Source organism: Manis javanica, chromosome 17 (genome assembly GCF_040802235.1).
Source record: "Manis javanica isolate MJ-LG chromosome 17, MJ_LKY, whole genome shotgun sequence".
NCBI lineage: Eukaryota > Metazoa > Chordata > Mammalia > Pholidota > Manidae > Manis > Manis javanica.
In genome coordinates, this window is record NC_133172.1 from 11,936,194 (window position 1) to 11,962,069 (window position 25,876).

A 25,876-nucleotide genomic window follows, 5' to 3' on the forward strand; every position below is an offset into this window, starting at 1 on the left:
CTGACCCCGTCCTCCTTCCAAGCCAGGATGCCCGTCCTGACCCCCGACTGCAGTGCCTGGCCCCATAGTCGTCCCCACCCTCCCTGCCCTGCCCGTGCCCGTGCCAAACAGCACTCCTTCATGCCTGCAGAGCCTGGACATCACCAAGAGGAAGCTGGTCCATGAGGGCCCACTGACATGGCGGGTGACGAAGGACAAGTCTGTGGGTGAGCGCCAGGGCGGTGAGGGGGCGGTGTGGGGTGGCACTCAGGTTGGGGGCTGCTGAGCTCGGCCTCGACCCCCCAGAGGTCCACGTGCTGCTGCTGGATGACCTGCTGCTGCTGCTCCAGCGCCAGGACGAGCGGCTGCTGCTCAAGTCGCATAGCCGGACGCTGACACCCACGCCCGACGGCAAGACCATGCTTCGGCCGGTGCTGCGCCTCACCTCCGCCATGACCCGCGAGGTGGCTACTGGTGAGGCCCGGCCTGGTGCCCAGGGAGCGGAGGGGGCCCTCGGGGCCGGACCACACAGCCTGGTGCAGGGGAGGCTGGGCGGGCTGGAAGCTGCAATGGGGCGGCCCTTGGCTCGGCATATCCAGGGGGCCAGGCTGGGCTGTGGGTCTATTAGGTGAGGCAAGATGTGGATTTATTAGCGAAACCGCCCCAGGTTTTTGCACAGAGGAGCAGCCAGGTCTGACTGGCATTTTGGGAAGACACCCTGGCTGTCCCTTGGTGGTGGCAGGGCAGTGGGATTGTGGGTAGAAGGCAGAAGCCCAGGAAGGCAGGATTTGTAAATATGCCACCAAGAGGCTACACGGGGCCGTGGTGGTGGGAGTAGTTCCAAGGGCTGTGAGTAGAGCCACGCTGGGGGCTCGGCTGAGAAGGGGGTGTGAGGAGGAGGGCACGGTGGGGGTGGGGAGGGCTTGATTTGTGGGAGCCCTAAGGACCTCACCGTCATAGGGGCTTCCTTAACCTCTGGCCCAGGCGTGGAAGGGCCCCGCAGGGGTGACCATGGCCCTGTGCCTTTCCTCTCCCTCCCCCTGCAGATCACAAAGCCTTCTATGTCATCTTTACCTGGGACCAGGAGGCCCAGATATACGAGCTGGTGGCACAGACCGTGTCAGAGCGGAAGAAGTGAGGGGGTCTGGGTTCCAAGCTCAGGTGGAGGAGGAGACCCAGGCCTCTGGGTTTCCAGGGTCAGGGTGGGGTGGGAGGCTCTGGCACAAGGTCTGGAGGTTCTGACTGCCCAGGGGCTGACCTGTCTTCCCAGCTGGTGTGCCCTCATCACCGAGACTGCTGGATCCCTGAAGGTCCCTGCACCTGCCTCTCGCCCCAAACCCCGGCCCAGCCCAAGCAGGTGAGGGGGGCCCAGGTCAGGGGCCTCTTCCTTGTGGGTGCCCAGGACCCACGTTCTAGCCCTGTCTCCGTGTGTGTGTGTGCCTGTGGGGGTGTGGGGTGTGCTGCCCGACCGCTGCCCGCCCAACTGGCTCCTGTCCAGGCCTGTCTCCCTATTTCCCAACCTTGACCTCTGTCTCTGTCTTGGGACCTTCTGCCTCCCAACCTCTAGCTTGTCTCCCTGCCCCTGCCTTTCTGGGGGATCTGGGGCCTTGGCGTCACTCAGCACCTCCTTCCCCAGCACCCGGGAACCCCTGCTTAGCAGCTCCGAGAATGGCAGTGGCAGCCGAGACATGCCCCCAGCTGATGGTGAGCCCGGAGGGGCACTGCGAGGGGCAGCGGGTGTCCACAGGGAGCCCGGCAGGATCTGAGGACCCTTTCTGCTCCCCCACCCCAGGTCGGACAGAGAGACTCCCCAGTGCCCTTCTGCCCTTCTGCAGACCTGGCCCTGAGGGCCAGCTGGCTGCCAAGGCCCTGCGGAAAGGTAGCCAAGCCCCACACCCTCCAGGGCTGCCGCCGCCCCGCCCCGCCCCGCCCCACCCCAGCCGCGGCAGCCTTCTCGGCAGCCTCTCTGATCCTCCCTGGGCCTGGCTGACCTAAGGCCCAGCCCCGCAGCCGCCCCCGCTGCCCCCCCACCGCAGCCCTGCCTCTGACTCTCCCCTCATCCTTGTCCAGTGCTGTCCCTGAAGCGGCTCCTGTTTCCCACGGAGGAAGACAGCGGGGCAGGGCCTCCCCGAGAGGATGGGGTCCCAGGGGGCAGCCCCCTGAGCCTCACGCAGACCCAGGAAATTCGGGAGGAGCTGCTAAGCCTGGAGGAGACCATTAAACAGATGGAGGTGGTGGCCTGGGGGTCAAGGGGAGGAAGGGCTGACTCACTGGAGGGACCCCCCTCATTGATGCCCCCCAAACAGGAAGTGGAAGAGGGATTCTGCCGCCTGCGACTGCTCCTGTCTCAGATGGGGGAGAACACCGTACCCCCGCCTGGCTGTACCTGAGGCTCCCTGCTCCAGGCAAGTGAGTGGGCTGGGGGCCCAAGTGAGATGGGGAGAAGGGGGGACCCGAGCGGGCACTGCAGGGAGGCCCTCCACAGCCCCATTTCTCTCCCTCCATCCTCGCCTCTCGGAATCTCCCCGCTCCACCTCCTGTCCCTCCTCTCACCTGGTTTCTCTGGCTCCTTTCTCCCTCTTTTGCTGTTTCTCTCCCTCTTCTCTCCATCTCCCTTCCTCCGCACCCCCCAGGCCTTTCACAAGAAGCAGAGGATGGAGGGCCACCCGCCACTGCACAGCTGCTGCAGCGTCTCCCACCCCAAGGGCCTGAGGAGAGGGAGCCGGGCCTCCGGGCACATCTGGAGGGACCCAGCTGGGATCACGGCCTCCCCCAACCTCCCACTGGCCTCGGCCTTCTCTCCCTCCTGCCTTCTGCCTGGGGGACTCAGGGCTTCATTCTGGAGGTGCCGCAGTGGACTCCTTTTCCTGGGCCATCTCAGTATTGCCTGGGTGGGGGGCAATCCCTCCATCCCCCACCCCAAAGTGCCTTTGCTCTGTTTTTATACCCTGAATTGGAGGTTTATTTTTTAATATATATTATCTAAAGAGAGGTTGGTGTTTAGGGGTCCTGGAGTGGCATCTGGAACCTTCCATGATTGGCACTGTCTTCCTGGGTCTGTCCCACCATGTAACCTCTGTGCCTCTTGCCTTTGTCTAATTGTTCATTCATTCATTCTGGTGTTTTTAACAATTAGTCCCCAGGCCCCAGACACACCCACTCCCACCCCAAACCCCCATGGTCACCCACAATGCTGGGCGCCCCACGTCTCACTCATTTCCATTCTTTTATTTTTGTAGTAAACTCTCTGGAGGTGGCTGTTCAGAGGGTGTGGGGAACTGGTGGGGAGGGGACCCTCCTGGGTGGGGGCTGGGGGCGGGGTTATTGCTCTGAGCTCCCTGTCCCCAGGGGGCCTGTGTGTCAAGGTGTCGGGACTGAGAACGGCACGGGGGTCACACGGCTGCACAAACACACAGGTCACAGCACAGGGGTGGGCAGGGAGGCTGGGCGCCGTATTGCACTTCAGGAGTCGGGCCAGGTGGGGACCCCCCCTCAAACTGGAACCTGGGAAGGAAGCTGGAGGCCATCACATTCCCTCCTTGCTCTGGATGGGGAGATGAAAGCCCCAGCCTGGGGTTAGGGAAGAAGATGGGCAGCCATGTGCCTGGCCCTGGGAGGGGTCGAGAGCTGGTCCCCCACCTTGGGTGGGACACTGAGGGCAGACCAGTCAAGGCTGTATGGGCAGCTGCCCCGGTCCCCACCTCGGCGGAATCCATCACCCCACACCGGCTCAGCTGCCAACCCCCCCTTTGCTGGCCTTGGCCTTCGGGGCCACGGGGGGACCCTCATCACCCTCACTGTCGGAGCTGCAGCCGCTGACGTCGGTGATCTCCAGCTCCGAGTCACTGTCCTCCTTCCCGCCCAGCGTGGCCTCCGGACCCCCAGCCCCCGGCAATGCCAGGCGTGGAGCTGCTGCCAGGCCTGAAGGGCACTCAGGGCTCAGGCCCTCCCCACTCGCAGCCAGCAGAGGTGCAGCTGCAGGGCCCCCACCTGCCCCTGCTGAGGACAGGTGTCCCAGGGAACTAGCCAAAGGATTAGGGTAGAAATGGGGGGGGTAGAGGGAGGGGGGCAGCTTGGGAAAGGGGCCAGTGAGGTACGGGTTAAAGTTCCAGGGGTACTCTGGGAAGGTGCGGCCGTAGGGACCCAGCAGGCCAGGAGGCTTGGAGTAGCTGGTGGCACCTGAGGGGTACATGGGTGGGTCAGGCAGGGCCACTCACTGGCAGGAGGGGAGGTTAGCAAAGGGTGCCACCTCCCTGCCATATTCTGCCTGTTGTCCCGCACAGTGCCCCCCAACCCTCAGCAGCTTCCCCCATCTCACCTCCCCATCTCCCCACTTCTTTAGCCCCCCTGAAAACCCTCCCAGTCTGTGCCCCTGCCCCATTTCCCCTCCTCGCCTCTCCTGGAATTGTTCTCTGGCTTTTAGACACACACATGTAACACAATGTGCACACACGCAGATGCATGCATACACTTGTGCGCAGCAGCCCTGCCCTGGACCACCTCCATGCGTCCTGTGTCTCCCCATCATTGTACATCCTCTTCCCTCAAACACATGAGCATGTCCCCAGCCCACACCCTTGGACCCCAGGCCCTTACCAGAGCCCAGGAACGGGAAAGGGCTGTCCAGGCGCAGTTTGTCTGTCTCAGGGGTGAACAGGGGCCCCCGGGCCCCCGGCTCTCCCAGGCGTGGGGCTGAGAACAGGGTCTGCAGGGTCTGGTGAGGAAGGTGGCACTACTCAGACAAGCTGCACTGTCCCCAGGGGCTCAGGGCTGGGGGGACACCAAATGCCTGGTTCTAGGACCCAGGGCCCTAACTCACCTCAGGGGTGAGGGGAGGAGCATCTGGCCCAGGGGCACCCCCAAAGGGACCAGGTGTGAGCAAGAGTGGGGAGCCGGTGGTGGCCGCTGCTACGTCCAACAGTGGGTAATTGACAAGCACGACTTTGCTGAAGTTGAACTTGTACGTGAACCTCTTCCCTTTGGTCTTGTGGAGAATCCGTTTGTTGTAGTAGTAGCTGTGGGGAGAGGGAGGACGGGGGTGCTGGGGAGGGGCTCTGGCAGAGGGAGAGGGAGAGCCCCTGAACCTTGATGCACAGAGCTCAGCAATTTTGGGAAATGGGCAGAAATCCCCTGACCTAGACAAGGCAAGGATGGGCCAAGGCAGGGGCTGGGACTCCTGCCCGTGTGGCTCCGTCCTCTGCCCTCCCCCCGCAGGCGAGCGGTGACTGGAGCCATGGAGCACAGCCAGTAGCTTCTGCCCCAGGAAGTTGGAAAGCTCCCTGGGAAGGACAGGGTGCCAAGGGTCAGTGAGGGGAGAAGGGCCGCCTCACCGCAGGGCCCGGCTCAGCTTGTCGTAATTCATGTGGGGCTTGCACTTGCGGATGCCCCAGAGCCGAGCCACCTCGTCGGGGTCCTTGATGACGAACTCCCCGTAGTCCCCCTGCCAGGCGATGACACCCTGGTACTCCTCCTTCTGCAGCAGCTCCAGGATAAAGTGCCACAGCTGGATCTGCCGGGAGCCAGGGGACGACTCCGGCTTGTAGGCCCAATCCGGGAAGGCAAACCCTGGGGACAGAGACAGGGGAGTGGCCCCAGGTTAGGAAGCCAAGGTGAGGCTCTGGGTCCTGCTTGGACTTGGGAACCCAGGAGGCATCCGGTCCTCCTGATTCCTGGTCACCCTGATGGGCAACCATCCAGCCTGAGGCATCTTTAGGATCCAGTTCCCACCCTGTGCCCACTTGGTGTCTAGTCCCCAAATTGTCCAAATAATGGGAGAGAACTCAGTCTTCTGGGGTCCCTGGGTTGGCACTTGCAGCCTGATCATCTATCTTGACACAACTCTCCCAGGCTCACGTCCTGGGGTGCAGTATGGGAAGGAGAAGGAGAGGGCAGCTTGCCAGGAAGGCCCCCCCCCAACATCAGTAGCCCCTGTCCACTGTCCCACCAGCCCTGCCCTGGTGTCTCCTGCTTTCTGCAAGATCCCTGACTCTTGGTGTCTCCCCTCGTGCCCCTTGCCCCCTGCCCTGTCTCTCCCCAAAGCCCCCCACTGACCCCTCCCCAGCACAGCCAGGCTGGGCTCTGTGCACAAGTGCCTCTTCACCAGCCCATGTATTCATACTGCTCATGTCCCATGTCCCCCTCCTCTGTCCATGCTGTTGGTCTGGGAGCAGTGTGTACACAGATACCCACAGCACACGTCACACAGACGCCCACTCACCCGTGAGGGACACCCAGCTACACTGTGGATACAGGTGCACCAGGGTGCCACACTCTGGCTGGGGCACAACTCACCACATGCAGGGTGCCACCAGGCGGACACGTCAGGTACGCAGCACTGCACATTCCACCCCTGCTGCCACAATTACACTTTCTGACTCTCAGAACTGGTAGCCACTCACACCACCACAACCAGACATGCAGGACCACAAAGGTCTGAAGAGCAGGGCAGTGGAGACTGCAGTGTCACACCACGCGTGTCAACCTGACAGGCACAAGCAGCCTTCCAAACCCACAAGCGCCACTCTTGTAACACCCACAGTCCACTCAGCATTGCACATTCCACACACAGATGGGCATCCTGTGCCCACCCTCCAAATACACCCAGAAGCTGGGTGCAAATGGGAGGTTCTTGCCCACCCCAAAATCTCACCTCCCATCCAGAAGGCCCCAGGCCCTGGGTCCCGCTTCTGTGCCCACTCTTGTGCCACATCTTCTGTTCCCTTCTGGCTTATTAGAATTTCATGGGTGAAAGGTAAGGAGGAGCAGGGTCCCATGCAGGCTGCCTGGTGCATAAAAGTGGGTGCTAATGCCTCCCTGCCAGAAAGCTGGAGGCCAGGCAGCTTCCTCCCTAAGGGAGACTTTTTCTCTCAACTCCACTTTGGGTCTTTGGCACCTCAGATGACAGGGCTCAATCAACATGCAAGCTCTGGCCCATTCCACACCCAGAACATGTCCTAGTGGGGAAGCAACTGTATCCCAAACACATCCACACAACCCCAAAGGTGACAATGTGCTACTGGCCTCACACATGCAGACGCACAGCCCAACCCAGAAACACCACCTGTCCTCCAAAGCACGTTCTCGAAGGTATTGTACCTGCTGAGACATACACACCACTAAGGCCCCGCAGACCCAGCCCGCAGATACACATTGTGACTGACAGCCCCTGATACACATCCCACACAGTGACACACAGATGCAAGAAACCTCACACTCACACCCCAACACAGAGGCCTGGCGACACCCACATAGCTTGAAATGTACCAAGACATTCACTTGGAATGCCACACACCTGGTGAAGGACCCATGAGGCAGAGCCTGAGGGTTTTCACCCCACCGAGGCAAGCACACACTCAGACAGCTGGCAGACACTCCCCAATTCTAAAACATAGACATGCTCAACGTCCCAAAGAAACATGACACAGCCAGCCCAGAGACACTCAAGCAGCCTCAGATACTCAGGCAGGCACATCAGCTCGCACAAAGACAGAAACGCTGGCAAATATACTCTCCCAGGGTGACCCAGGCACATACTCTGAGACCCCAAATGACTGGGCACAGACTGTCAGTGCGCGCGCACACACACACACACACACACACACACACACACACACACACACGTGCTGCCCATCTGCAAGAGCATGCGACTTGGATTCAAATGTGTGTCCAAGCCAGTCTTACTGTCCACGTCCCCAGCTCTGAGCGTCCACTTCCCAACAAGCTGTCCTCTCTCCCAGGGCTCCAGCTGGCTGGGCCATGTCTCCACGTCCCGCTGCCCGGGTGGCCCATCTGTCCATCTGTCCACCAGCACCTGGTGGTGCCACCCTGGTCTCTGTCTCTGCTCTATTAGCATCTGTCTGTCCCCAGTTCCCTGCTTCTCTCTGCCCCCAGGTCCTGGATGGCAGCAGGCTGAGATAAATAAGGCAGAGACCCCTGGACTTCAGGCTCCTAGATCCTTGTCCCACTCTGAACTTGTCCCGCTCTGAACTTGCCTCACCAACCCTGCAAAAGAGCCTCACGTCCCAGCGTGTAGGTGGCAGGGACATCTGACTGTGAAGTTTTTAGCCAAGTTTTTCATTAAGAAGCTGTATTCAGGGGACTCTTGATGGAGCCCTGGGGAGGTGGAAGGGAAAGAAAGAGATGCAGAAAGGAAGGGCTGGGAAGGCCCAAGGGCTGGGGGAAGAAGGTGGAGGTCCAGGCCAGTTACCAGGGGTCCAGAGAGCTGGCAGGGCGGGCGGGGCGAAGAGAAGGTCGGAGACGCAGCTACAATCCATGGTGGAGCCGGCCCTGCAGAGAAGCCGGGACAGACATGCAGGGACAGGATGGGGCAGGCGGGAGAGACAGACAGGGTCAGCGGGGGCAGAGGCTGCCCCTCCGCCCAGGCTGCCCGCCCGATGCCCGCCCGCCTCCTCCCGCAGGCACCTCTCGCCCGCTGGTCCCCATCTTTCCTGGTCCCCCTCTGGCCCTGCGCCACCCCTCCTTCCCTCCCAGCCTCTCCTCTCCCCCTTACTCTGCGCCTTGATCACTAACCGCAGCTCCCGGCCTCCCGGCTCGCTCCTTGCCACTCGCCCACACCCCCGGCCCCCGTGCCCACCCGCGCCCGCGTGGTCTCTGCACCGTCTCTCGGTCCGTCTCTCCTGTGACCCCTCGGGTCGTCTCTGGGGGCCCTCCGCCTCTCTCTGGCTGCCCCAGATTTATCTGGCCCCAAACCTCACCCCCAACCAGACCCGTTCGGCCGACCCCTCCCCTCCGCGGCTCCTCCTGCTCCCGCGCAGGCCCTTGCTCTCATCTGCCGCCCCAAGCGGGCCAGACCCGGCTCCTACCCCGTGGGCTGGGGCTAGGAGGTGGCAGGCCCAGCCCCTGCCCTCCCTGCCCTCTGCCCACCCAGCCCGCAAAGCAGACCCCAGCGCCCCGCATGAGCGCTCCCACAGATGACCCCCCAACCTGCTGCTTCCCCCTCGGACCACTACCACTTAGACCCGCCTCCACCACCAGACAGCCGCCTCGGACCCCCGTCCCTTTAGGTCTGCCTTCCCAGGAGAGCCCCTCTGGGATGCCCCTTCCCCTGGATATGCCTCCCCGCCCAGACAGCTGCTTCCTCTCAGACGCCCACTCTTCAGATACCTCACCCCCCTAAGACACGCCATCCCCTCCCTCCCCTGTCTCAGAACCTCTCCCTTCTGACAGCGCCTCCCTGAGATGCCCCACCACCCCAGACCCGGTCCTCAGACACCCACACCCTCAGACATGTGTTCCTCTTGGGCAGCCGCCCCAGCACACCCTCCTGCTGAGACTCTGCAGCCCCTCACCACCCCACCCTCCGGAACCCACCCCTCAGCATTTGCTCACTCCCTCCTGACACACCCCTGCAGATGTCCCCCATCACACACCGTTCATCTCAGACACCCCGCTGCTCCCCGAGAGCCCACAGACGCTCTGCCCCCCGTGAAGCCCACCTCACAGTCTGGACCCCAGACGGGCGGTCAGCGCCCCCCTCCCCGCGCCCCGGCCCGGGCCGCCTCCCCGGCGCTCAGCCCCTCCGGCTGCCCCGCCCCCCTCTCCCACCAGCTCCCCAGCTCCGTGTGTCCCTGTCCCTGTCTCCTTCCCTCTTCGCCCCTCACCCCCTCTCCCCTCCGCTCCCGTCGGTCTCCTCCCCCACACCCTCTCCGTTTTCCCTCTCTCCCCGGCTCCCCTCCACCCCGCGTCTCCCCGTGTCTCCCGCCCCCCACCCTCAGTCTCTGCTGTCCCCGGCCCCGCCGCCGCCCCTCTCCTGCTGTCCCCCCAGGACGCACCCCCTGGGCCCCTCGCTCCCCGCCCCGCTCCCCGGCCCCCGCCCCACCGGCGGAGCCCCCTCCCCGCCTCTCCCGCCTCCGCGCCGCGGCCTCTCGGGCTCCCCTCCCCCCCGCCGGCCCCTCTCATTTCCGTGTTGGTTTTGATTTCTCTTCCCGACGCTTTCAACTCCCCGCCGCCTCCTCCGGACACGTTATAACGAGGAGCCGTGGGATCGGCGCTCGGGGCCCTGCTCCGCGCTCCCCCCGCCGTCGCTCCCGCGCATCTCGGCCGTCTCGCGGTCTCTGCCTGCCTCTCCTCCCGCCTCTGTCCCGTCGGGCGCACAGAGACGGTCCCTGCCCGTCCCGTTCCGTCCCTGTCCCTGCAGGTCTGCCCTGACCGTCAGGTCCGAGGTGCCGCACCCCGGGTCCCCACGTCTCCCTGCCTCCACACCACCGTGCTGCTATGTCTCTGGGTCCCCACGTCTCTCCTCCCCACTCTCTGTCTCTGTCTCGGTCTCGGTCTCTGCGTCTCTGTTTCCGTCCCGGCGTACGTCTCTCGGGGTCCCTTTGATCTCACCCTGCCCCTGGCGCCCTCCTGGCCCCATCGATCGCTGATCGACCCATGGAGGGAGCAGGGCCTGCGGGGTGGGCAGGGGCCCGGTAGGATGACTGGATGGACAGACAGACAACCCCAGCCCGGGTGGCTGTGGAGTGGGAGCCTCGGCAGCCCCCGCCCCTCCTTGCCGGTTGGCAAGGTGCAGATGGGGACTCCGGGCAAGCTTTAATTTTTAATTTTATTTTGCTTCCTCCAACACCGCCCCCCCCCGCCGCCCCCCATCTCCACCGCCAGCAGCCATGGTACAGAATGTGTGTGCGCTGAGTGTGCGGCAGTGTGGCGAGGGGCTGGGCATGCGGGGCTGCGTCCTGCTCTCCTTGCCAGGCACTTACACAGGCCCACACACCAGCCCAGGCATACACACTGCCCCACCGCAAGACACAGGTCAACAAAGCAACACACCGTGTCACACACAACACACACCATACAGATGTGTGATGCACGTGTGAGCAAAACCATACACACCAAGGCTGTCACAACCAGCATACATCACACAGACCCACACAGCAACCCAGGCAACTCATGTCACACACAACACCCAGCTCTCATGTCAAAATAGTCACACACTCCACGACTGTCACACACACATCAAGGTCAGAGTCAGAGACAGATACCCAGTTATACACAGATACACAGGACACAGCAATTCGGTCCCACATGGAAGCAGAGGCACACAGCCACAAATCATAGACAGATATGCACTGACATAAACACCTACTCATACACCAAGTCTCACGATCAAACCCAGACTCAGACCCACAAGCACACTCTGGCACAAAGCCAGCATAGAAACAGAGGCACGCCTGGCACCCAGAACATGCACCAGCTCAGCTGAGCCAGTCGTACCCAAGTGACACACAGCACACAGTCACACAGACGAGCACCAGAGACCCTGCATGCACATGAACTTTGTCACACATGGGAACAGAGATGCATACACTGCAGACACCACCAGCCTGAAAGCACACATGGCTTCACACACACATACACACGCATGTGCACCCAGGCAGACCCACAGGCCGACTGAGGGGCTGTGTAGGGGTGGGAAGGGGCACTCAGGGGTAACCCACCCAGGGACCCTGCTGCTCCAGCTGCCATCTGTCCAGCGGTCTGACTGTCCATCCACCCATCTGTGGGCTTCACAGGCATGTCTCTGCGTGTGGTGGGGGTGTGTGTGAGATGCCTGTCCCAGGCCTGCTTCTGCTGTCCTCTCTAGAGACAGGTCCCCCAGCCCCTCTCAGGCCCCACTGGGTGTCAGTGTCTCTCTCTCTCTCACTGAGAGGCTCTGTTGCTCCAAGTCTCTGTCTGCCTCTATCTCCAAGTATCTCTGTCTCTGGGCATCTCTGTCTCCATCCTGTCTCTCTGCGTCTCTCTTCGCCTCTGTCTCCTCACCCCACATCACCCAGTCCCCCGGGCTGGGGTTTAACCAGTTGTTTTGATTTCTCTAAGCTGCTCCGGCCGCCTCGGGAGCCGCCTCGGGCCTCACACCCGCCCCCAGCCCCTTCATCCCTCACCCAGCACCCCCCCCAACACAATCTGCACAAGTGGAATGAAAATTGATTTTTTTTTTAAATTTCATATCTTCTCCGGGGCTCTGTCTAAAGAGGAGAGAGATGCGGCCCAAGACCCTTCTCCTCCGCTGCCCCTGCACGCACACACCAACAGGCACACACATCACGCCCAGGCACACACATCACGCTCGGACACACACATGCACCCTGACGCTGTGCCCACCCTGGGAACGTGCCCCTCCCTACACCGCACACTGTGTAGACACATCTATATGCACAGTAGACACATTTGTGTCTACACAACAGTCCCCTGTGCAAACCCTCTCTGGACACTCACCAGTAGACCCACTGTGCACACCACACATGCCCTGTCCTATCTGCTGCACACAGCCCAGCTGCCTGCTGTCACACTGTATGTACGTGTGCTTACACACACACCTGTCCACACAGTTCATGGCTTCGTCCACGTGTACACAAAGCCAGGATCAAGGACTGTCCCACCGCAGGCACCAAGGAGACCCCGTGGTGTCCCAAGGAGGACGGAGTCAGGAGGGTGGTGGGCTTTCCTGCCTGGAACTGTAGCTACCCCTGCGATGACCCCAATTCCCACCCTGCCCACATCAAGCCTATGTTCCAGCTTGACCCTGGGCAGGAGTATCTCTGCCTGGGGTGTGCACAGACACACACTCTTGTGTACACACACACACACAGCCCTCACTACTTTTCTCAAGGCCACACACTGTCATCCCACCAGAGGCTGGTTCCTCCGCGAGCCGGCTCATCCCCACACGGCACACCTGCCGCACAGGCCCCTGGAACACACGCAGCACCGTGGCACCGGACACACCAGTGCTCACACATCAGAGACATAGCCCCACATATCTCTGTGCATCAGTTCACACAAGCAGTACACACATGCACCACCCAACGGTCACACACACACACAAACCCAACACACAGCCTTCAGCCCTCTTTGGGGTTGGTTACACTCAGGGTTGTTATGAGCTGATAGTGTATAGCCGCCCGTTACATTCAGCTCCCGAGAATGACTACACACACACACGCACACGTGCATACACACACCCCACTGCACTGCCACCACCCACATCTGATCCCAGACTCAGACACAAGCCCACAGGCTCGGAGACACAACAGTCACCCCTTAACACACACACACACACACACACACACACACACACACACACACACACACACTGGTCACACAAGCTCACACAGCTGATCCCTGACGCACAGATTTGGGAGCACTTTTCTGACCATATCCCAAAACTGTGTTCCTCCCATGCACACTCACCAGCCCAGCTCCTGGGGTCCTATTGGGGTGTGCTCAGCCCTCTCACCCTGTTTCCCTTGGACTAAGCCTCCCTGTCTCACTTTCAGAGCTGTGGGCTGTCCTGTCCTGGTCACTCAGACATGCCGCATGACCATGACCACCCAGCTTGGAAACTCCAGACACAGCACAACTCCAGAGCTCTGCACAAGCACATCAGACTGAACTCACACACGTGCTCACGAACACTACACCGGTGGCTGTACCCAGCCCTGTGGTCTCACGCTCCCCCGGTCACCTGTGCCCAGGAACACACACATCTGCGTTTACATGTGGGGCAACACAGTAGTCACACTAAAGACACCTCCCTGACACATGCAGTGTCACACACCACAGACACACAGACACAGCAATAGCTTGCACACATGCACACACACTACCCCACCCCCGCCTCCATGGGAACCTCTGTCCAGGCTGCACCGTGCAGACAGACAGAGGTCAGATTGGCAGACAGATGGGGCACCAGCTTTGCAGCCTGGAGAAGGTGCGTCTGTGATGCCCGGTTTGGGGTGGGCTGGGTGGCACCAAGCCAGGGCAGGGATGGAGACCTCGCACCCACCCTCTTCCTGTCTCTCCCTCCAGCCAGCATCTCTGTCTGGGGCTGTGTGTGTCTATCTCAGGGTCTCTGTCTCTCTTTCTGAGTCTCAGTCTCTGCATAGATGCCCCTGGGGCTGCGGCCAGCATGCGGATCGGTGTCAGTTAGGGTGGTAGTAAGGGAGCTTCCCCAGGGAGGTGGGAGCCGCAGTGCCACGCACCCCGCCTACCAAACAGCACTGGGGGAGGGGAGGGGGAGGGTGGAAGGCGCAACTGCGGACGGTGCAAACGAGCTCAGGCTGCTCCCCACCCCTGCCCAGCACCCCTGCCCTGCCCCTCACAGACCCAGAGAGCTGGGTGGGGGGAAGCCCAGGGATTGGGGGGGGATGAGAGAAGGAGAGACACCGAGAGAGGGGCAGAGACAGAGGGGAGGCAGAGACAGAGGGAGGGAGAGAGGCGGGGGGATCTGAGTTAGGGGAACCCTGGAAGGGCAGGTTCACAAAGTGAGAGGGGAGCTGGAGGCCATGGGAGAGCTGCTGGGGGGACCAGGTCAGGGAGGAAGGCGTGGGGGGCAGAGATGCGGAAAATTGAGGGATTAGGGCCGAGCGTGGGAGAGTGGGCCGCGGGCGGGGGCGCGAGCTGTGGGAACGGTGCCAGTACGGCCCTCAGGCAGACCTCCGGGGTGGGTTCACAGCCAGCAGATGCCCACCTGTCCCTGGGGCCTGACCGAGCTCCCAGCTGCCACTCAGTTTGACTCAATTTGACTCAGATCTCCACTATCTACCAATTTCTGAGACCTCAACCTCCAAAACCTGCCGGCCCCCTCCACGCCTCACCTCCTGCCGCATCCTGAACCTCAACCTCTTCCCATCGCCTCGTGGCTCCTCAGTTCTGGCCCCGGCCCGGCCTGGTCCCCACGCTCCAGGCCCTGTCCCACCACCTGGGCTGAGCTGCCTGGCCCCGAGCCTTCCGTCAGGCAGTGGTGTCAGGGCGATGGCTGCGTGGTGGTGGTGCGCACGGGCGGAGGGACAGAAAGGAAGGCGAGTGCGGCCAGCTCACCCGGAGCAGAGGGTCCGAGGGGCCCTGTGGGCTGCAGTGGCCTCGGCTCAGGGTGCTGCCCGGCCTGGCCCTGGGCCGTGGCACCAGGATGGTGCTCAGGAGATAGAGTTTAAATGGAATTCAGATTAAATGAAGCCAGGCCGGGCAACAGAGAGACAGAGACGGTAAATCAGAAGGACAGAAACCCAGAGACCAAGGGACAGAAATGGAAGTGGGCAGCAAAACCTGGGGAGAGGGGCAGGGTAATGGGATAGAAGGATGGAAGGGTGGAGCAGAGGACAGAAGGCCAGGTGGGCAGAGGGACAGAGGGATGGGAACAGAGACAGAGGAACAGGGATTAAACCGAGGAGGAAATGAGGACAAAAATGAGGGAGAAGTGGGTGACTGAGGCTCAGAGAAAATGAGGAACAGGTCAATGGGATCAAAGACCCAGGAAGACAAATATGAGGGGCAAAGACGGATGGGGGGCAGGTGGGGGCGAGACAGTGGGGGTAGGGGGCCAGGGGGCAGGGGCCAGGGCCCAAGGGCCTAGGGCCAGGTGTGGGGCTTGGGCCAGCTGGAATTGGGTGCCTGGGCTGCAGGGGGTCCCACAAGGGCCAGAGAAGGGCTGGGGTCGGCTGGGCTGGGGGAGGCTCGGGGCTCCAGGGGCATCGCACGGTGCTAATTCAGCTCCATCGATCAGACGGGATGAAAGCAATAAATTATTGTGACAAGATGCAATCCTGGCCCTTGCACTGCCGCCGAGGCGGATCGATCCCTGTCCCCAGACCCACACCAGGTCCCATGCCCAGGCCTCGGCCGGGACACCTCTGCCCACCTCTCTTTCCATTCCCCCACCGCACACACTCCTGGAGCACCAGGAGGGTCTGCAGCCCTAGGGAAGAGACAGGAACAGAGAGAGACCCTCGGAGGGCAGGGCAGCCCCTGTCAGTCCTGGGTCACTCAGCACCCATCCTCACCATGACCTGGAAGGAAGCAACCGCCATGACGCCCATTTCACAGATGCAAAAACCGAGTCCCGGAAAGGGAAGGTCACCTGGCCCGGGTCCCACATAGCGAGTGGTGGTGATGAGACTCAGCGCAGGTCAGTAGGACTTGAAGCTCCCCAGTATTTGCACTTTCAGAGTAGAGAACAAGGGACAGAGGCAGGAGAGGAAGAGATAGACAGAGAGAATGAGACAGAGACACAGAGTGCAGGACACAGAGAAATAGGGCGCTATAAAAAGCCACGGAGAGACAGACACTGAGAGAGACAGAAATGAAGAAATACAGGGAACAAAGACAGAGGTGGGGAAAGAGACAGAGACAGAGACAGACAGAGACTCGGATCCAGAGACAGGCAGAGATGGAGATGGTTAAGGAGAGTAAAGAAGGGATGGGCAGATAACATGAGCTGGGAAAGGGGTATGTGTGTGCATGCACATGTGCACATGTGTGTGTGTGTGTGTGTAGATGGGTAGTTTCAGAGACTAAGGTGTGTCTTGGGGGACAGGTGTGTGCTGGCAGGAGGCTGCGTTGAGCTGGCTTCATGTGGCTTGAGGGGACAGGTGGGTGTGAGGATGCAGGGGAAGCTCAGCCCAGGAGTCATGAGAGGCAGGTGTACACGCAGAGGTGGCCTGTGCCCAAGGGCCAGCATGGAGGGAGGATGTGAGGCTGGACGTAGGAGGGCTGTGGGGTGATGGAGAAGCAGGCATTGCCCAAGGGACTATGTGGACAGATGTGTCTGTGGAGGGAGGGTCACCTGACAGGCAGGGTGGGAGACAAGGACACCAGGATGACTAAGGTCAGATGGACTCAGTTTGACTCAAATCTCCAGTATCTGCCAGGTTCTGAGACCTCAAAGAAATTATTCCATTTCTCTGGGCTCACTTTCCCACTCTGTAAAATGGGGATATAAGCACCTGCCTTATACGGGTCTCATGAGGATGCAATGAGACGATGGATAGGAAGAACTGAGAACACGCATGTCACAGAGACAGGATTATAAGCAGAAGCTGGGAAAACATGGGGAGGTGCTACTCAAGGAGAGGCCCCAGCTGGAGCTTGTTGGAAAAGCAGGGTCTCAGGCTCCAGCCCAGAGCACTGTGCCAGAATCTCGGGAGTGAGGCCAGGCCTTCGTGCTCCAACAAGCCCTCCAAGGTATTTCTGATGCACGCTGAATTCTGAGAACCTCTGACTTAAGGGATTCTGTACAATGCAGCAGGCAGGTGTGTGGATGGCTGGGAATAGGTTTTACATGTGTTTAATAAATACTACAGGTATTCTTCATGCTCATCAAGAAAGGTGTTTCTTGAGGAGATAGACGGCTGGTGACACATTCTGTGAAAAGGGTATTTCCAGAGGGGCTCAGGCTGGAGACATGTGTGAGGGAGCTGCTAAAGGTCTGGCCCTAAAGGTGTGGGGGTGACAGTTGTGTGAGCAGGTAGTGAACATGAGACAAGGTGATTGAGTGGGGTGGGGTGGGCACACAATGTCTGAAAAAGCTACAAAGGGCACAGGGTTGCATGAACGCTGCGGGGAGGAGGAGGATAGAGGGGACCAGTGTTGGGAGTCAGGTGCACGTCTGTGGGGCAGGAGCATGGCCAGGAGTAGGTGTTCTCCTTGGGGACAAGTTAGGGAGTCCAGGGGTGTGGCAGACACCTGGCTGAAGAGATAAAAAGCAGAGAGAGATTAAGGAGGGGCAGTGTGGAGGTCTTAGTACCTGTTTGCTGAAGAAATGAGTAGACATGGCACAAGAGCAGGTGATACCTGAGGTAGACAGGTGAAGAACAGGCAGGTGTGTGCAGATGTTGGTGTGATCTTGCACAGTAAGGAAAGAAGAAGTGAGAAACATAGGAAATTACATACATGGGAAAAGAAGAGAAATGGATAAACAGTACCTGGGGGATACAGGTAAGGCAGACCCATGGCCAAGGACAGATTCCCTGCCCAAATGTGTGTATGGTGCTGTGCTGTGAAAGACAGTGACACAGAAAGGCAGAGACAGAGGGATAGTGAGAAAGAGTCAGACACAAGGCAAGCAGCAAGTGTGCAGGTGGGCCAGGTGGGACTTGGAGAGGACAAGGGCTTGCGGAAGACATCATGGCAGGGGAGGGACGCGAGGAAGAAGGACCCACGTGATACCCTGGGACCACTGTAGGAGCAGTCGGGTGGTGTAGGGTCAGAGGACAGGTGCAATGCGGGCACGTGTCGTCTGGGATGAGTTACCTGAAACGGCAAGTGGGAAAGACAGGTATGGGGCAATCAACTGGAAGAAGGTGTGTGTGTTAAATGATGGGAGATGGAGAATGAGTGAGGTGCAGGCAGAGAAAGTGGTGTGAAGCAGGTATGTTCTCAGCTGGAAAGCTCTTTCGGAAGGACAGGTGTGAGGGTGGGCAAGGTCAGCTTTGAAAGGGAGAAGTGTGACAGCCAGGAGGGTAGGAGGGGCAGGCATTACCTGAGGACAGATTAGAAGGCTGCATGTGTGAGTGCTTATGTGCAAAGGAAGGTATGCCTGTGTGTGAAGATAGGGTGCCAGGTACCGCCTGAGGAGAGGCAGAGGTGAGGAAATACCAACGTGTGAGAAACAAGTGTGCTTAGAGCTTTAGGGGACAGGTGATGTAGTGCAGGCACATGTAGGAAGCAGATAATGTGGTATGAAATGAGTCAGAGGCAGGGATTCAGAGGGAAGGGACAGATTTTGGAGAACAGGTGATACCTGGAGGTGCAGGTAAGAGGATTTGTGTGTCACCTGAGAGATCATGGGTATCTTTAAGGTAGATTTCAAGGGACAAGTATTACCTGGACGGTAGGTGAGAGGAAATAGGTGATAGCTACAGGTGCAGATAAAGGGAACAGGTGCAGAGGACAGGTGTTAACCAGCAGAGGACAGGTAAGGACACAAATGCTACCTGGAGGTTCAGGTGTGGGGACTTGAGGTGGAAGCATTGGTGCGACAGGTGTGTTGACAGACAGGTGTGCATGAAAAGTGTTACCTGAGGCCACAGGTGTGTGCAGGGTGAGTCTTCAGGGTGGTCTGCTGTCTCAGTTTCACTCACGCCCTCTCCTCCCCGCCCCAGGGGCCAGCTCTGGCTCGCGGGTCCCTCCCAGGGCTCTGGTCCTAGGCAGGGCACGCAGTTAGCTCTGGGCTTGGCGAGGCCAGGCCTGCCGGGCAGCCGGGGCTCCTGAGGCTGCTTGGCGATGCGGAGCGCGTCTGGGCCTCGGCGGGCTGGCCGGGCAGGGGGAGCGGGCGGGGGGGGCCGTTTAGCCGTGATAGATCCGCGCGCCGCTTGTCTCTTAATCTCCGGAGCGACCGATCGATTCGCTATTTCCCTTTGTTGCCAGAAAATTCGATCCTGGGCCTGGAATTAGGTCCCCGGCTTAATCTGAGCGGAAACCAGTGAGGGGGAGACAGAGACAGAGATGCTGGGAGAGGCAGAGACAGAGAGATACTAGGAGACAGAGAGAGGCAGAGACAGAGACAGAAAGAGAGATGCTGACACAGACATGGGAAGAGAGAGAGGCACGTACTCTGAGAGTTGGACCCGAAGAAGTAGAGAGAGATGCTGTGAGAGACAGAGATAAAGAGTTAGAGAGAGACAGAGAGGCAGATTCTGGGAGAGTTAAAGGTGGACACAGAGATGCCAGAAGAGACAGAGACAGAGGAAATGAGGAAAGACACAGCCAGGAAAGAGAGAACAGAGGTGGCCTAACATGACCCAGGGACAGTACTGGAATGACAGGGACAGAAAATGTGTGGCACACTGGGCCACCTGTACCCAGAAGGACACGACCCCTTGAAGGTCAAGGCCAGGCCTGCACTTCCAGACCTGAAGGGTGCAGACCCCAGAATTGGCCCAAAGGTCCTTCCCACAGCCCCTGTGACCCCTCACACCAAATATCCAGAGCCAAATTTGCAGAGCCTCAGCCTTGGACTCCAGCTCCAAATCCAGACCCCCCAGCTCCCCCAGCCCGAACCCCTAAAATGACCCCAGCCCCAAATACCCACATCCCCAGTCCTGACCCCCAGCCTCTAAGAATCAGCTCTCAACCCCAAATACCCAGTTTCTTGGCTCTGAGCTTCCGGGTCCCATATTTCAAGCCCTCAGCCCCAGCCTCTACACCAGACCAGGACTCTAGTCCCAGACCTCCACAGCCCCCCTGAGGTCAGCCCGCCTCCCAAATATTCAGACCCCAGGCCCTCCCGGGTCCCCCGCTCCCGCACTCTCACACACCCCGGGCCCACATCCGGACCCCGGACCCCTCCCGCAGGGCGCACCACCAGGCCCCACTCCTCCCGCAGCCTCCCCCCCGCCGTCCCCGGCCGGGCCAGCGACCCCCTCGCTCCCCTCCGCGCCCCGCCCCCGCGCTCACTCACTCGCTGGGGCTCGCGCATCAGCACCGCTCCGGTCCGGGGAGAAGTGTTTAAAGTTGGGATCCCGCAGCCATGGCCCCCGCGGCGCCCTGGGGAGGGGGCACCGGGGCGGGCGCGGGGGGCGGGGCGCGGAGACGCTGGGGGGCGGAGCCAGAGGGGGCGCGAGGGGCGAGCGGGAGTCCCAGGCGGACCGGGACGGAGAGGCCGCAGAGACCCAGAGAGGGCGCCGGGCAGAGACACGGGCAGCTGCGGAGAGACGCGGAAGAGGCGCGCGAAGAGAGACGGCGGTGCGGGAAGCGGGGACGGAGCTGCCGGCGCGGGGCCTGCGGGCCAGGCGGGGGCGCGGGGCGAGGGCGGCCGGCCCCCCGCGCCGCCTCCCGCTCTCCCTCCGCCCACGGCTCCTCCGCGGCGCGCCGCGCGCCTCCCGCCCTCGCGGCCGCCCGGCCGACTCGGCGCGCAGATATATGGAGGCGGCGGCGGCGGCGGCGGCGGCGGGCGGCGCGGGGGAGGGGGGCGGGAGCGCGATCGATGGAATATAATTTTCCTCAAACTCGGAAAATAAAGTTCAGAGCTGATCAAATTTGAAAACAGATGTCGAATCGCGACTCTAAATAAGGTTCGATCCCGGGACTGAGGGAGTGGGGTGGGGGCGGGGTGGCTGGAGGGGTGGAGAGACCCCTCCCCTCCCCCCCGCCCGCAGCCCCCGCCCGAGGAGGACGCGCGGGCGCCCGGACGGGCTGCGGTGGACGGAGCAGCTACGCGGCCACGACGCCTGCCGGACATGCAGAACTGGATCCGAACACACACACACACACCCTCAGCAGACACACGGACACGGGGACACACGCATCACACACACAGGACACAGAGCCTACTGGGCGCATGGACACACACACGCGGACCTACCTTCTGTACAAACACAATTACAGTAATGCCAAAAGTGGAATACACAACCCAAACACTGAGACACACACACAGCCTGCACACACAGACCTATCGTGACCCTGGTGCCCTGACGCCCTGACCCTACACACTGGACACACACACACACAGATGCTTGGTGACACACAACTACTGCACTCCACCCCCTAACATACCCCCTCAACGACACACAAGCCCAAGGAGGGTGGACATACACTCACCGAGACAACCCAGGGCAGGTGCACCGACACTCCCTCACACGCCCACGAGGTCACAGAAGCACGCAGGCACGCCTGCAGAGGCGGGGAAGGGCCTGCCCAGCCCAGCAGATCTGCTCCCTTTGAAATAACAGGGAAACAGCCCTGGGGCCCAGAAGGCAACAACAGCCCCAGCCCCAGAGTTCCTCTCCCCTCCGGACTCCGTGGTCCAGCCAGACCCTCGCCCCCGCCCTCACCCTCCTCTTCCCTCCCTGTCCTCCCCTCACGCCTTTTCCTTCTCCCCCTGGCCGCTTCCCTCCCCCACTCCTAGGTCAGGCTACGTCCCGGAAGCCCCAAGGCCACATTCCCAAGGGAGCCCCAACCCTTGGAGTCACCTGTCCCCGGAGGGGAAAGTGTCTCAGGGTGAGACGACAGTTCCCAAATGCTGTGGCCAGGACGGCTCTTCAGCCCCCAGACCGCAGTACCCAGACCCAGGTGATGAGAGGATGTGAGAGCACTTCAGGCAGGCTCCAGCTCCACCGCCACTCACCACGCACTCGGCCAAGTTCCTAAGCAGCCAGGAGCCTCAGTTTCCTCATCTGCAAAATGGGGCAGTAATGACAACTACCTTCTAGACAGTTTGAGAGAATTAAACAGCAGGACACATGGCAAGCACTGGGCCCTGGGCCAAGCACCCAACACACACACTTGCCATGAACATTACTACTTCAAAACAATCATGCTACAAATTCTAAACATTCTGAGAAGTCGAGGAGTCCCTCATTTGTCTCCACATGGAAAAACACTCTTTCAGGAAGCCAGCAGGAAGCCCCCGCACTGGTGTGCTACCCTTTCATTAGGCTTGTGCCTGAGACCCCACAGGACAGCCACCATCCTCTGGATATCTGGAACAACCTGGGATGGTACACAAGCTTTCTGAAGAGAACTCCCAGCTAGACTTGTACCCTTGGGTGTCTGTGACACCCACCAGACTGGAGAACATCCTCCCAGCACCTCCATGGTACAGGGCTCTGACTGTCAAGGAGCAGGTTCTTCATCTGCACATGACACCCTTTGGGAGAGAGAGACAACATGCTCCAGGTGGATAGGACATCCTTCAGGAGAGCTAGAATACATGAGGGCATCCGGAGCACCAATTAGATTGTATTTTATGACCATTAAGTGCACGGAAGGACCCCTGGAAAGAGAGAAAGAACACCTTCTGAGCAGAAAGGACTCAATTGACTGTATGTCACACCCTTCATGAGACTGCACCCCCTCTGGGAAGGCATCACTTGCTACACTGTTCACAACACCCTTCTGCAAAACAGAGCACCATTGGAACATTGTTGACACCCGTAAGCCAGCACAGAGCATCAGTCCAGCGGGCTCCCACATGCTTCATCTCTATGCCCTGCCTCGAGGAGGGATGAAAGCATGCCAGGGGTAGACTGTAGGTAACACCTGCGAGGGGCTTACAGTGCCCAGGCAGCAGGTATGGGGGATTCCCAGGGAGAGCACTGATGCCCGCAGGGATGAGGACCAGCTAGGCTGTACTTGCCACTGGTCCTATGAAAAGCACTCATCTGATTGCTCAGAACCCCCACTCCCAGCAAGACACCTTCCTGATTTTTGTTCCACCTTTTGGGCTGTGCATCCTTGGGCAAACTGGATTCCTTCTCTGAGCCCCAGGTGGTTGGGAAGATTCATGAGAAGATGGACATCAGTGGACTGTGCCCTGTAAACACATAATATGTGCTCAATAAAAGTGAGAGTTCTTGCTGTGCGCGTTCCTGAGGAGGGGTGTGACACCCATGGAGGCTACAGAGTCAGTCATCAGCAGTATTGCCCAGACCTACTTGACTGAAGGAAGCATCTCACAGGAGGGGGACCATTAAGCTGTAGTTAACATCCCCAGGGAGGCTGTAATCACAGCTGTAGTTAACACCCCACTGGGAGAGAACACCCTCAGGGTGTTTAATGCCCCCTGCAAGAGAGACAGACAGAGAGAGAGAGAAACCCCCTCACCAGCCTGTAACACCCAGTGGACTGAATTTATTACCCATGAAAGAGAGAGAACACCTCGGGGTTTGTAACATCCATTAGACTCTTTTTAAACTCCTAAGTAGTGAAAGGACCCCCTCTGTTAAGTCTAACGCCTCCCTTTAGCTTGCCTGTAATACCCTTGCAAGAGGGCAGCAAGCAGCATTAAAGGTGGCAGAAGGTAAAGCCATGAAGCTCACCTCTAACCCCAAGAATCCATCCCCCTAACCCACTCCTGCCTCAGCCCTCCCTGAGCCACAGGAACACAAGGGGGTTTACTGAACAGGCTCTGTGCACAATTATGCCAGCCATGATTACGAACACGTTACTGCTCTGAGCCAGGCACTGGCCCCAACTCTATACATGGATTAACTCACTTAATTCTCTCAACCACAACCCTCTGAGGGAGGTGCTGTTATTGGCCTCCCTCCCATTTTACCAATGGAGAAACTGAGGCACAGAGATCACTTGCCTACACACAGCTTGTTAGTGTTGGAAGTGGAACCTGAGCCCAGGCAGCCTGACCCTGCTGGGAGCAGGGGCCAGGGGAGGATCTGTGTTCCTAATCCCACCAGCATGCAGTACACAGCTGTGTACACCCCCACCTCCACCGCCCACCCCCCACATATTAGACTTTGGTCTCCAGCTCTGACTGACACCCCCAAAGCAGAGTCCACGCTACCCACCCTCAGGCTCTCTGCATAGTCTGACACTCCCACCCACACCCCCCTGGGCTCCCACCTGGCGCAAGGCTCACTGAGGTCAGGGCCTGGTGTCTAATTCATTTCTGAGTCCCCATTGAGGGCGGAGCCTGGCACTGGGGGGCCTGGGGAGACCCAGGAAGGGAGGGAGGGGCAAGAGGGGGCAGGGGAGGTGGGGAGAAGCAGCAAAGAGGGGTTCTGGGCGGAGGGCAGGGGCGGGGCTGGGACTGGGCCAGGCCACACCCAGCGTGCTGGGGAGTGGGAGGGAACCCAGAGCCAGGGCAGGCGGGTCTGCTGCGGGACGGGGAGCGGAGAGCATCCCCACCCCATCCCCCCACCCCGCCCCCCAGCCATGGAAGGCGGCGGAAGGACGCAGGCAGGGGATGCCGGGGAGGACAGGCAGATGGCCGCGAGAGCAGTGGGGAGGCAGCCAGCCGGGGTGGGCGCGGTGGGCTCGGGGGACACGACAGACGGACAAGGGAGGGGTGTTGAGAAGTCTGGTGGACAGGTCGCGGGAGGCGATCCCGGGAAAAGGCCCCATAGACCTAGGACTTGGGGATGGACAGAGGACACGCAGGGAACCGGCGGCCGGACGGGGGGCCGGCAGTGCAGGCGCGGCCCGCGAGGCCAGGGCCAGGCCGAGGGCGCGCGGTGGCGGCCAGAGCGGGAGGCGGAGGCCGGGCGAGCGGCGGTGTTTGTGGAGCTGTCGGCTGCGGTGGAATTATGAAAAATAGCAGGCATCGGAGCCGGCCTTCAGCTTCGATTAGGGGAGATGGGACATGACAGGTGCGATCAATACGCAGCCGTTCTATAAAGTGTCAAGTAATGAATCAATTTCGACTAAATTTTCCATTTTTCAGAGGCCGTTCTCCGAGAGAAGAATATCCTCTTTTGTAAAGATATTATTATCGATTTCGGCGGCAATTTGACATCAGGGGTAGTTAATTCCACTCAGAATAAAATTGAAAACACTTGAGAGAGAAAAGAGAGAGGCGAAGAGTGAGACAGAGAGGGAGAGAGGGGGAGGGCAGGAGGGGCTGGGAGAAGAGAGATGGATGGACGGAGAGACAGGGACAGAGACTGGGACAGACTGGGAGAGGCCCAGGGCCGGGGGCCGGGGTGTGCAGAGACACGGAGAGGAGCTTAGACAGCATGAAGCCTCGGGTCACAGAGACAGAGACCAAGAGAGACATTGCGGGAGAGACTCGGGGACTGATAGACAGGATGAGAGAGGGTGAGGGAAATGCCACACAGACAAACAGGAAACCCAGATGTTAGAGACCTGCCACAGAGGGGCAAAAAAGTGGACAGAGACAAATGCAGAGAAAGAGAGAGATGGAGAAAGTGACAGTTAGTCAGAAGAGACACTGAGGTGGGAGCCAAAGGAGAAACTTAGGGAGCTGGGGAGAGAGACACTGAGGGGGACCTGACCCCAGAGACAAGAGAAAGGGAAAAGTGGACGGGGCTAGAGGGCGAGAAGGGGATAGAGGGAAGGAGGGGGTGCGCACTCCCCCGGAGGGAGGCAGAGGCTGAGAGGCTCAGGGCTGAGGGTGCACACGGAGATGGGAGTCTGGGGAGCCTCCTGCCCTGCTTGTGCTGACCCCCAAACTCTGAATTGAATGGGGGAGTGTGTGTGTGTGTGTGTGTGAGTGACACAGTCCCAAACAGCAAGGCAGGCTGAGGCAGAGTGTGGCTATGTGTGCCGTGTCTACAGGCTTCTCGGGGGCGTAGGGGTCGTCTGAGCAGGGCTGTGTGTTGGATGGGGGCACACATGTTGGCTGCCATGTGAGCCCCTGCATGTTATGACAGTCTGATGGCTTGTGTGTTTCCTGCAGTCCATCTGT

The 25,876-nt window shown here is 60.1% G+C and overlaps 2 protein-coding genes across 12 annotated transcripts in view; one reads left to right on the top strand and one right to left on the bottom strand.

Moving 5' to 3' along the window:
• The window catches only part of ARHGEF1 (Rho guanine nucleotide exchange factor 1), a 17,892-nt gene extending 14,922 nt beyond the window's left edge, over positions 1-2,970 (top strand). For 7 of the 11 annotated variants that reach the window (XM_073225265.1, XM_073225260.1, XM_073225259.1 and 4 more), the window contains 9 exons: positions 131-206; positions 286-453; positions 1,026-1,113; positions 1,250-1,336; positions 1,547-1,683; positions 1,772-1,858; positions 2,050-2,210; positions 2,286-2,384; positions 2,613-2,970. In XM_073225265.1, coding sequence (XP_073081366.1) covers positions 131-206; positions 286-453; positions 1,026-1,113; positions 1,250-1,336; positions 1,547-1,683; positions 1,772-1,858; positions 2,050-2,210; positions 2,286-2,369 — 888 coding nt within the window. In that variant the 3' untranslated portion in view covers positions 2,370-2,384; positions 2,613-2,970. Of the gene's footprint in view, positions 1-130; positions 207-285; positions 454-1,025; positions 1,114-1,249; positions 1,337-1,546; positions 1,684-1,771; positions 1,859-2,049; positions 2,211-2,285; positions 2,389-2,612 lie in introns of all 11 variants that reach the window. The other 4 variants (XM_073225258.1, XM_017654651.3, XM_073225264.1 and 1 more) reach the window with 2 other exon arrangements.
• Positions 2,935-20,269, bottom strand: ERFL (ETS repressor factor like). The gene is made up of 6 exons (XM_037013951.2): positions 20,174-20,269; positions 8,186-8,265; positions 5,310-5,544; positions 4,799-4,994; positions 4,576-4,693; positions 2,935-4,158 (listed from the first exon to the last, which is right to left on the bottom strand). Exons 2-6 carry the CDS (start codon positions 8,250-8,252, stop codon positions 3,710-3,712), a joined length of 1,065 nt encoding a protein of 354 aa, XP_036869846.1. The 5' UTR covers positions 8,253-8,265; positions 20,174-20,269; the 3' UTR covers positions 2,935-3,709.
• Between the last annotated feature and the right edge of the window lie 5,607 nt (positions 20,270-25,876).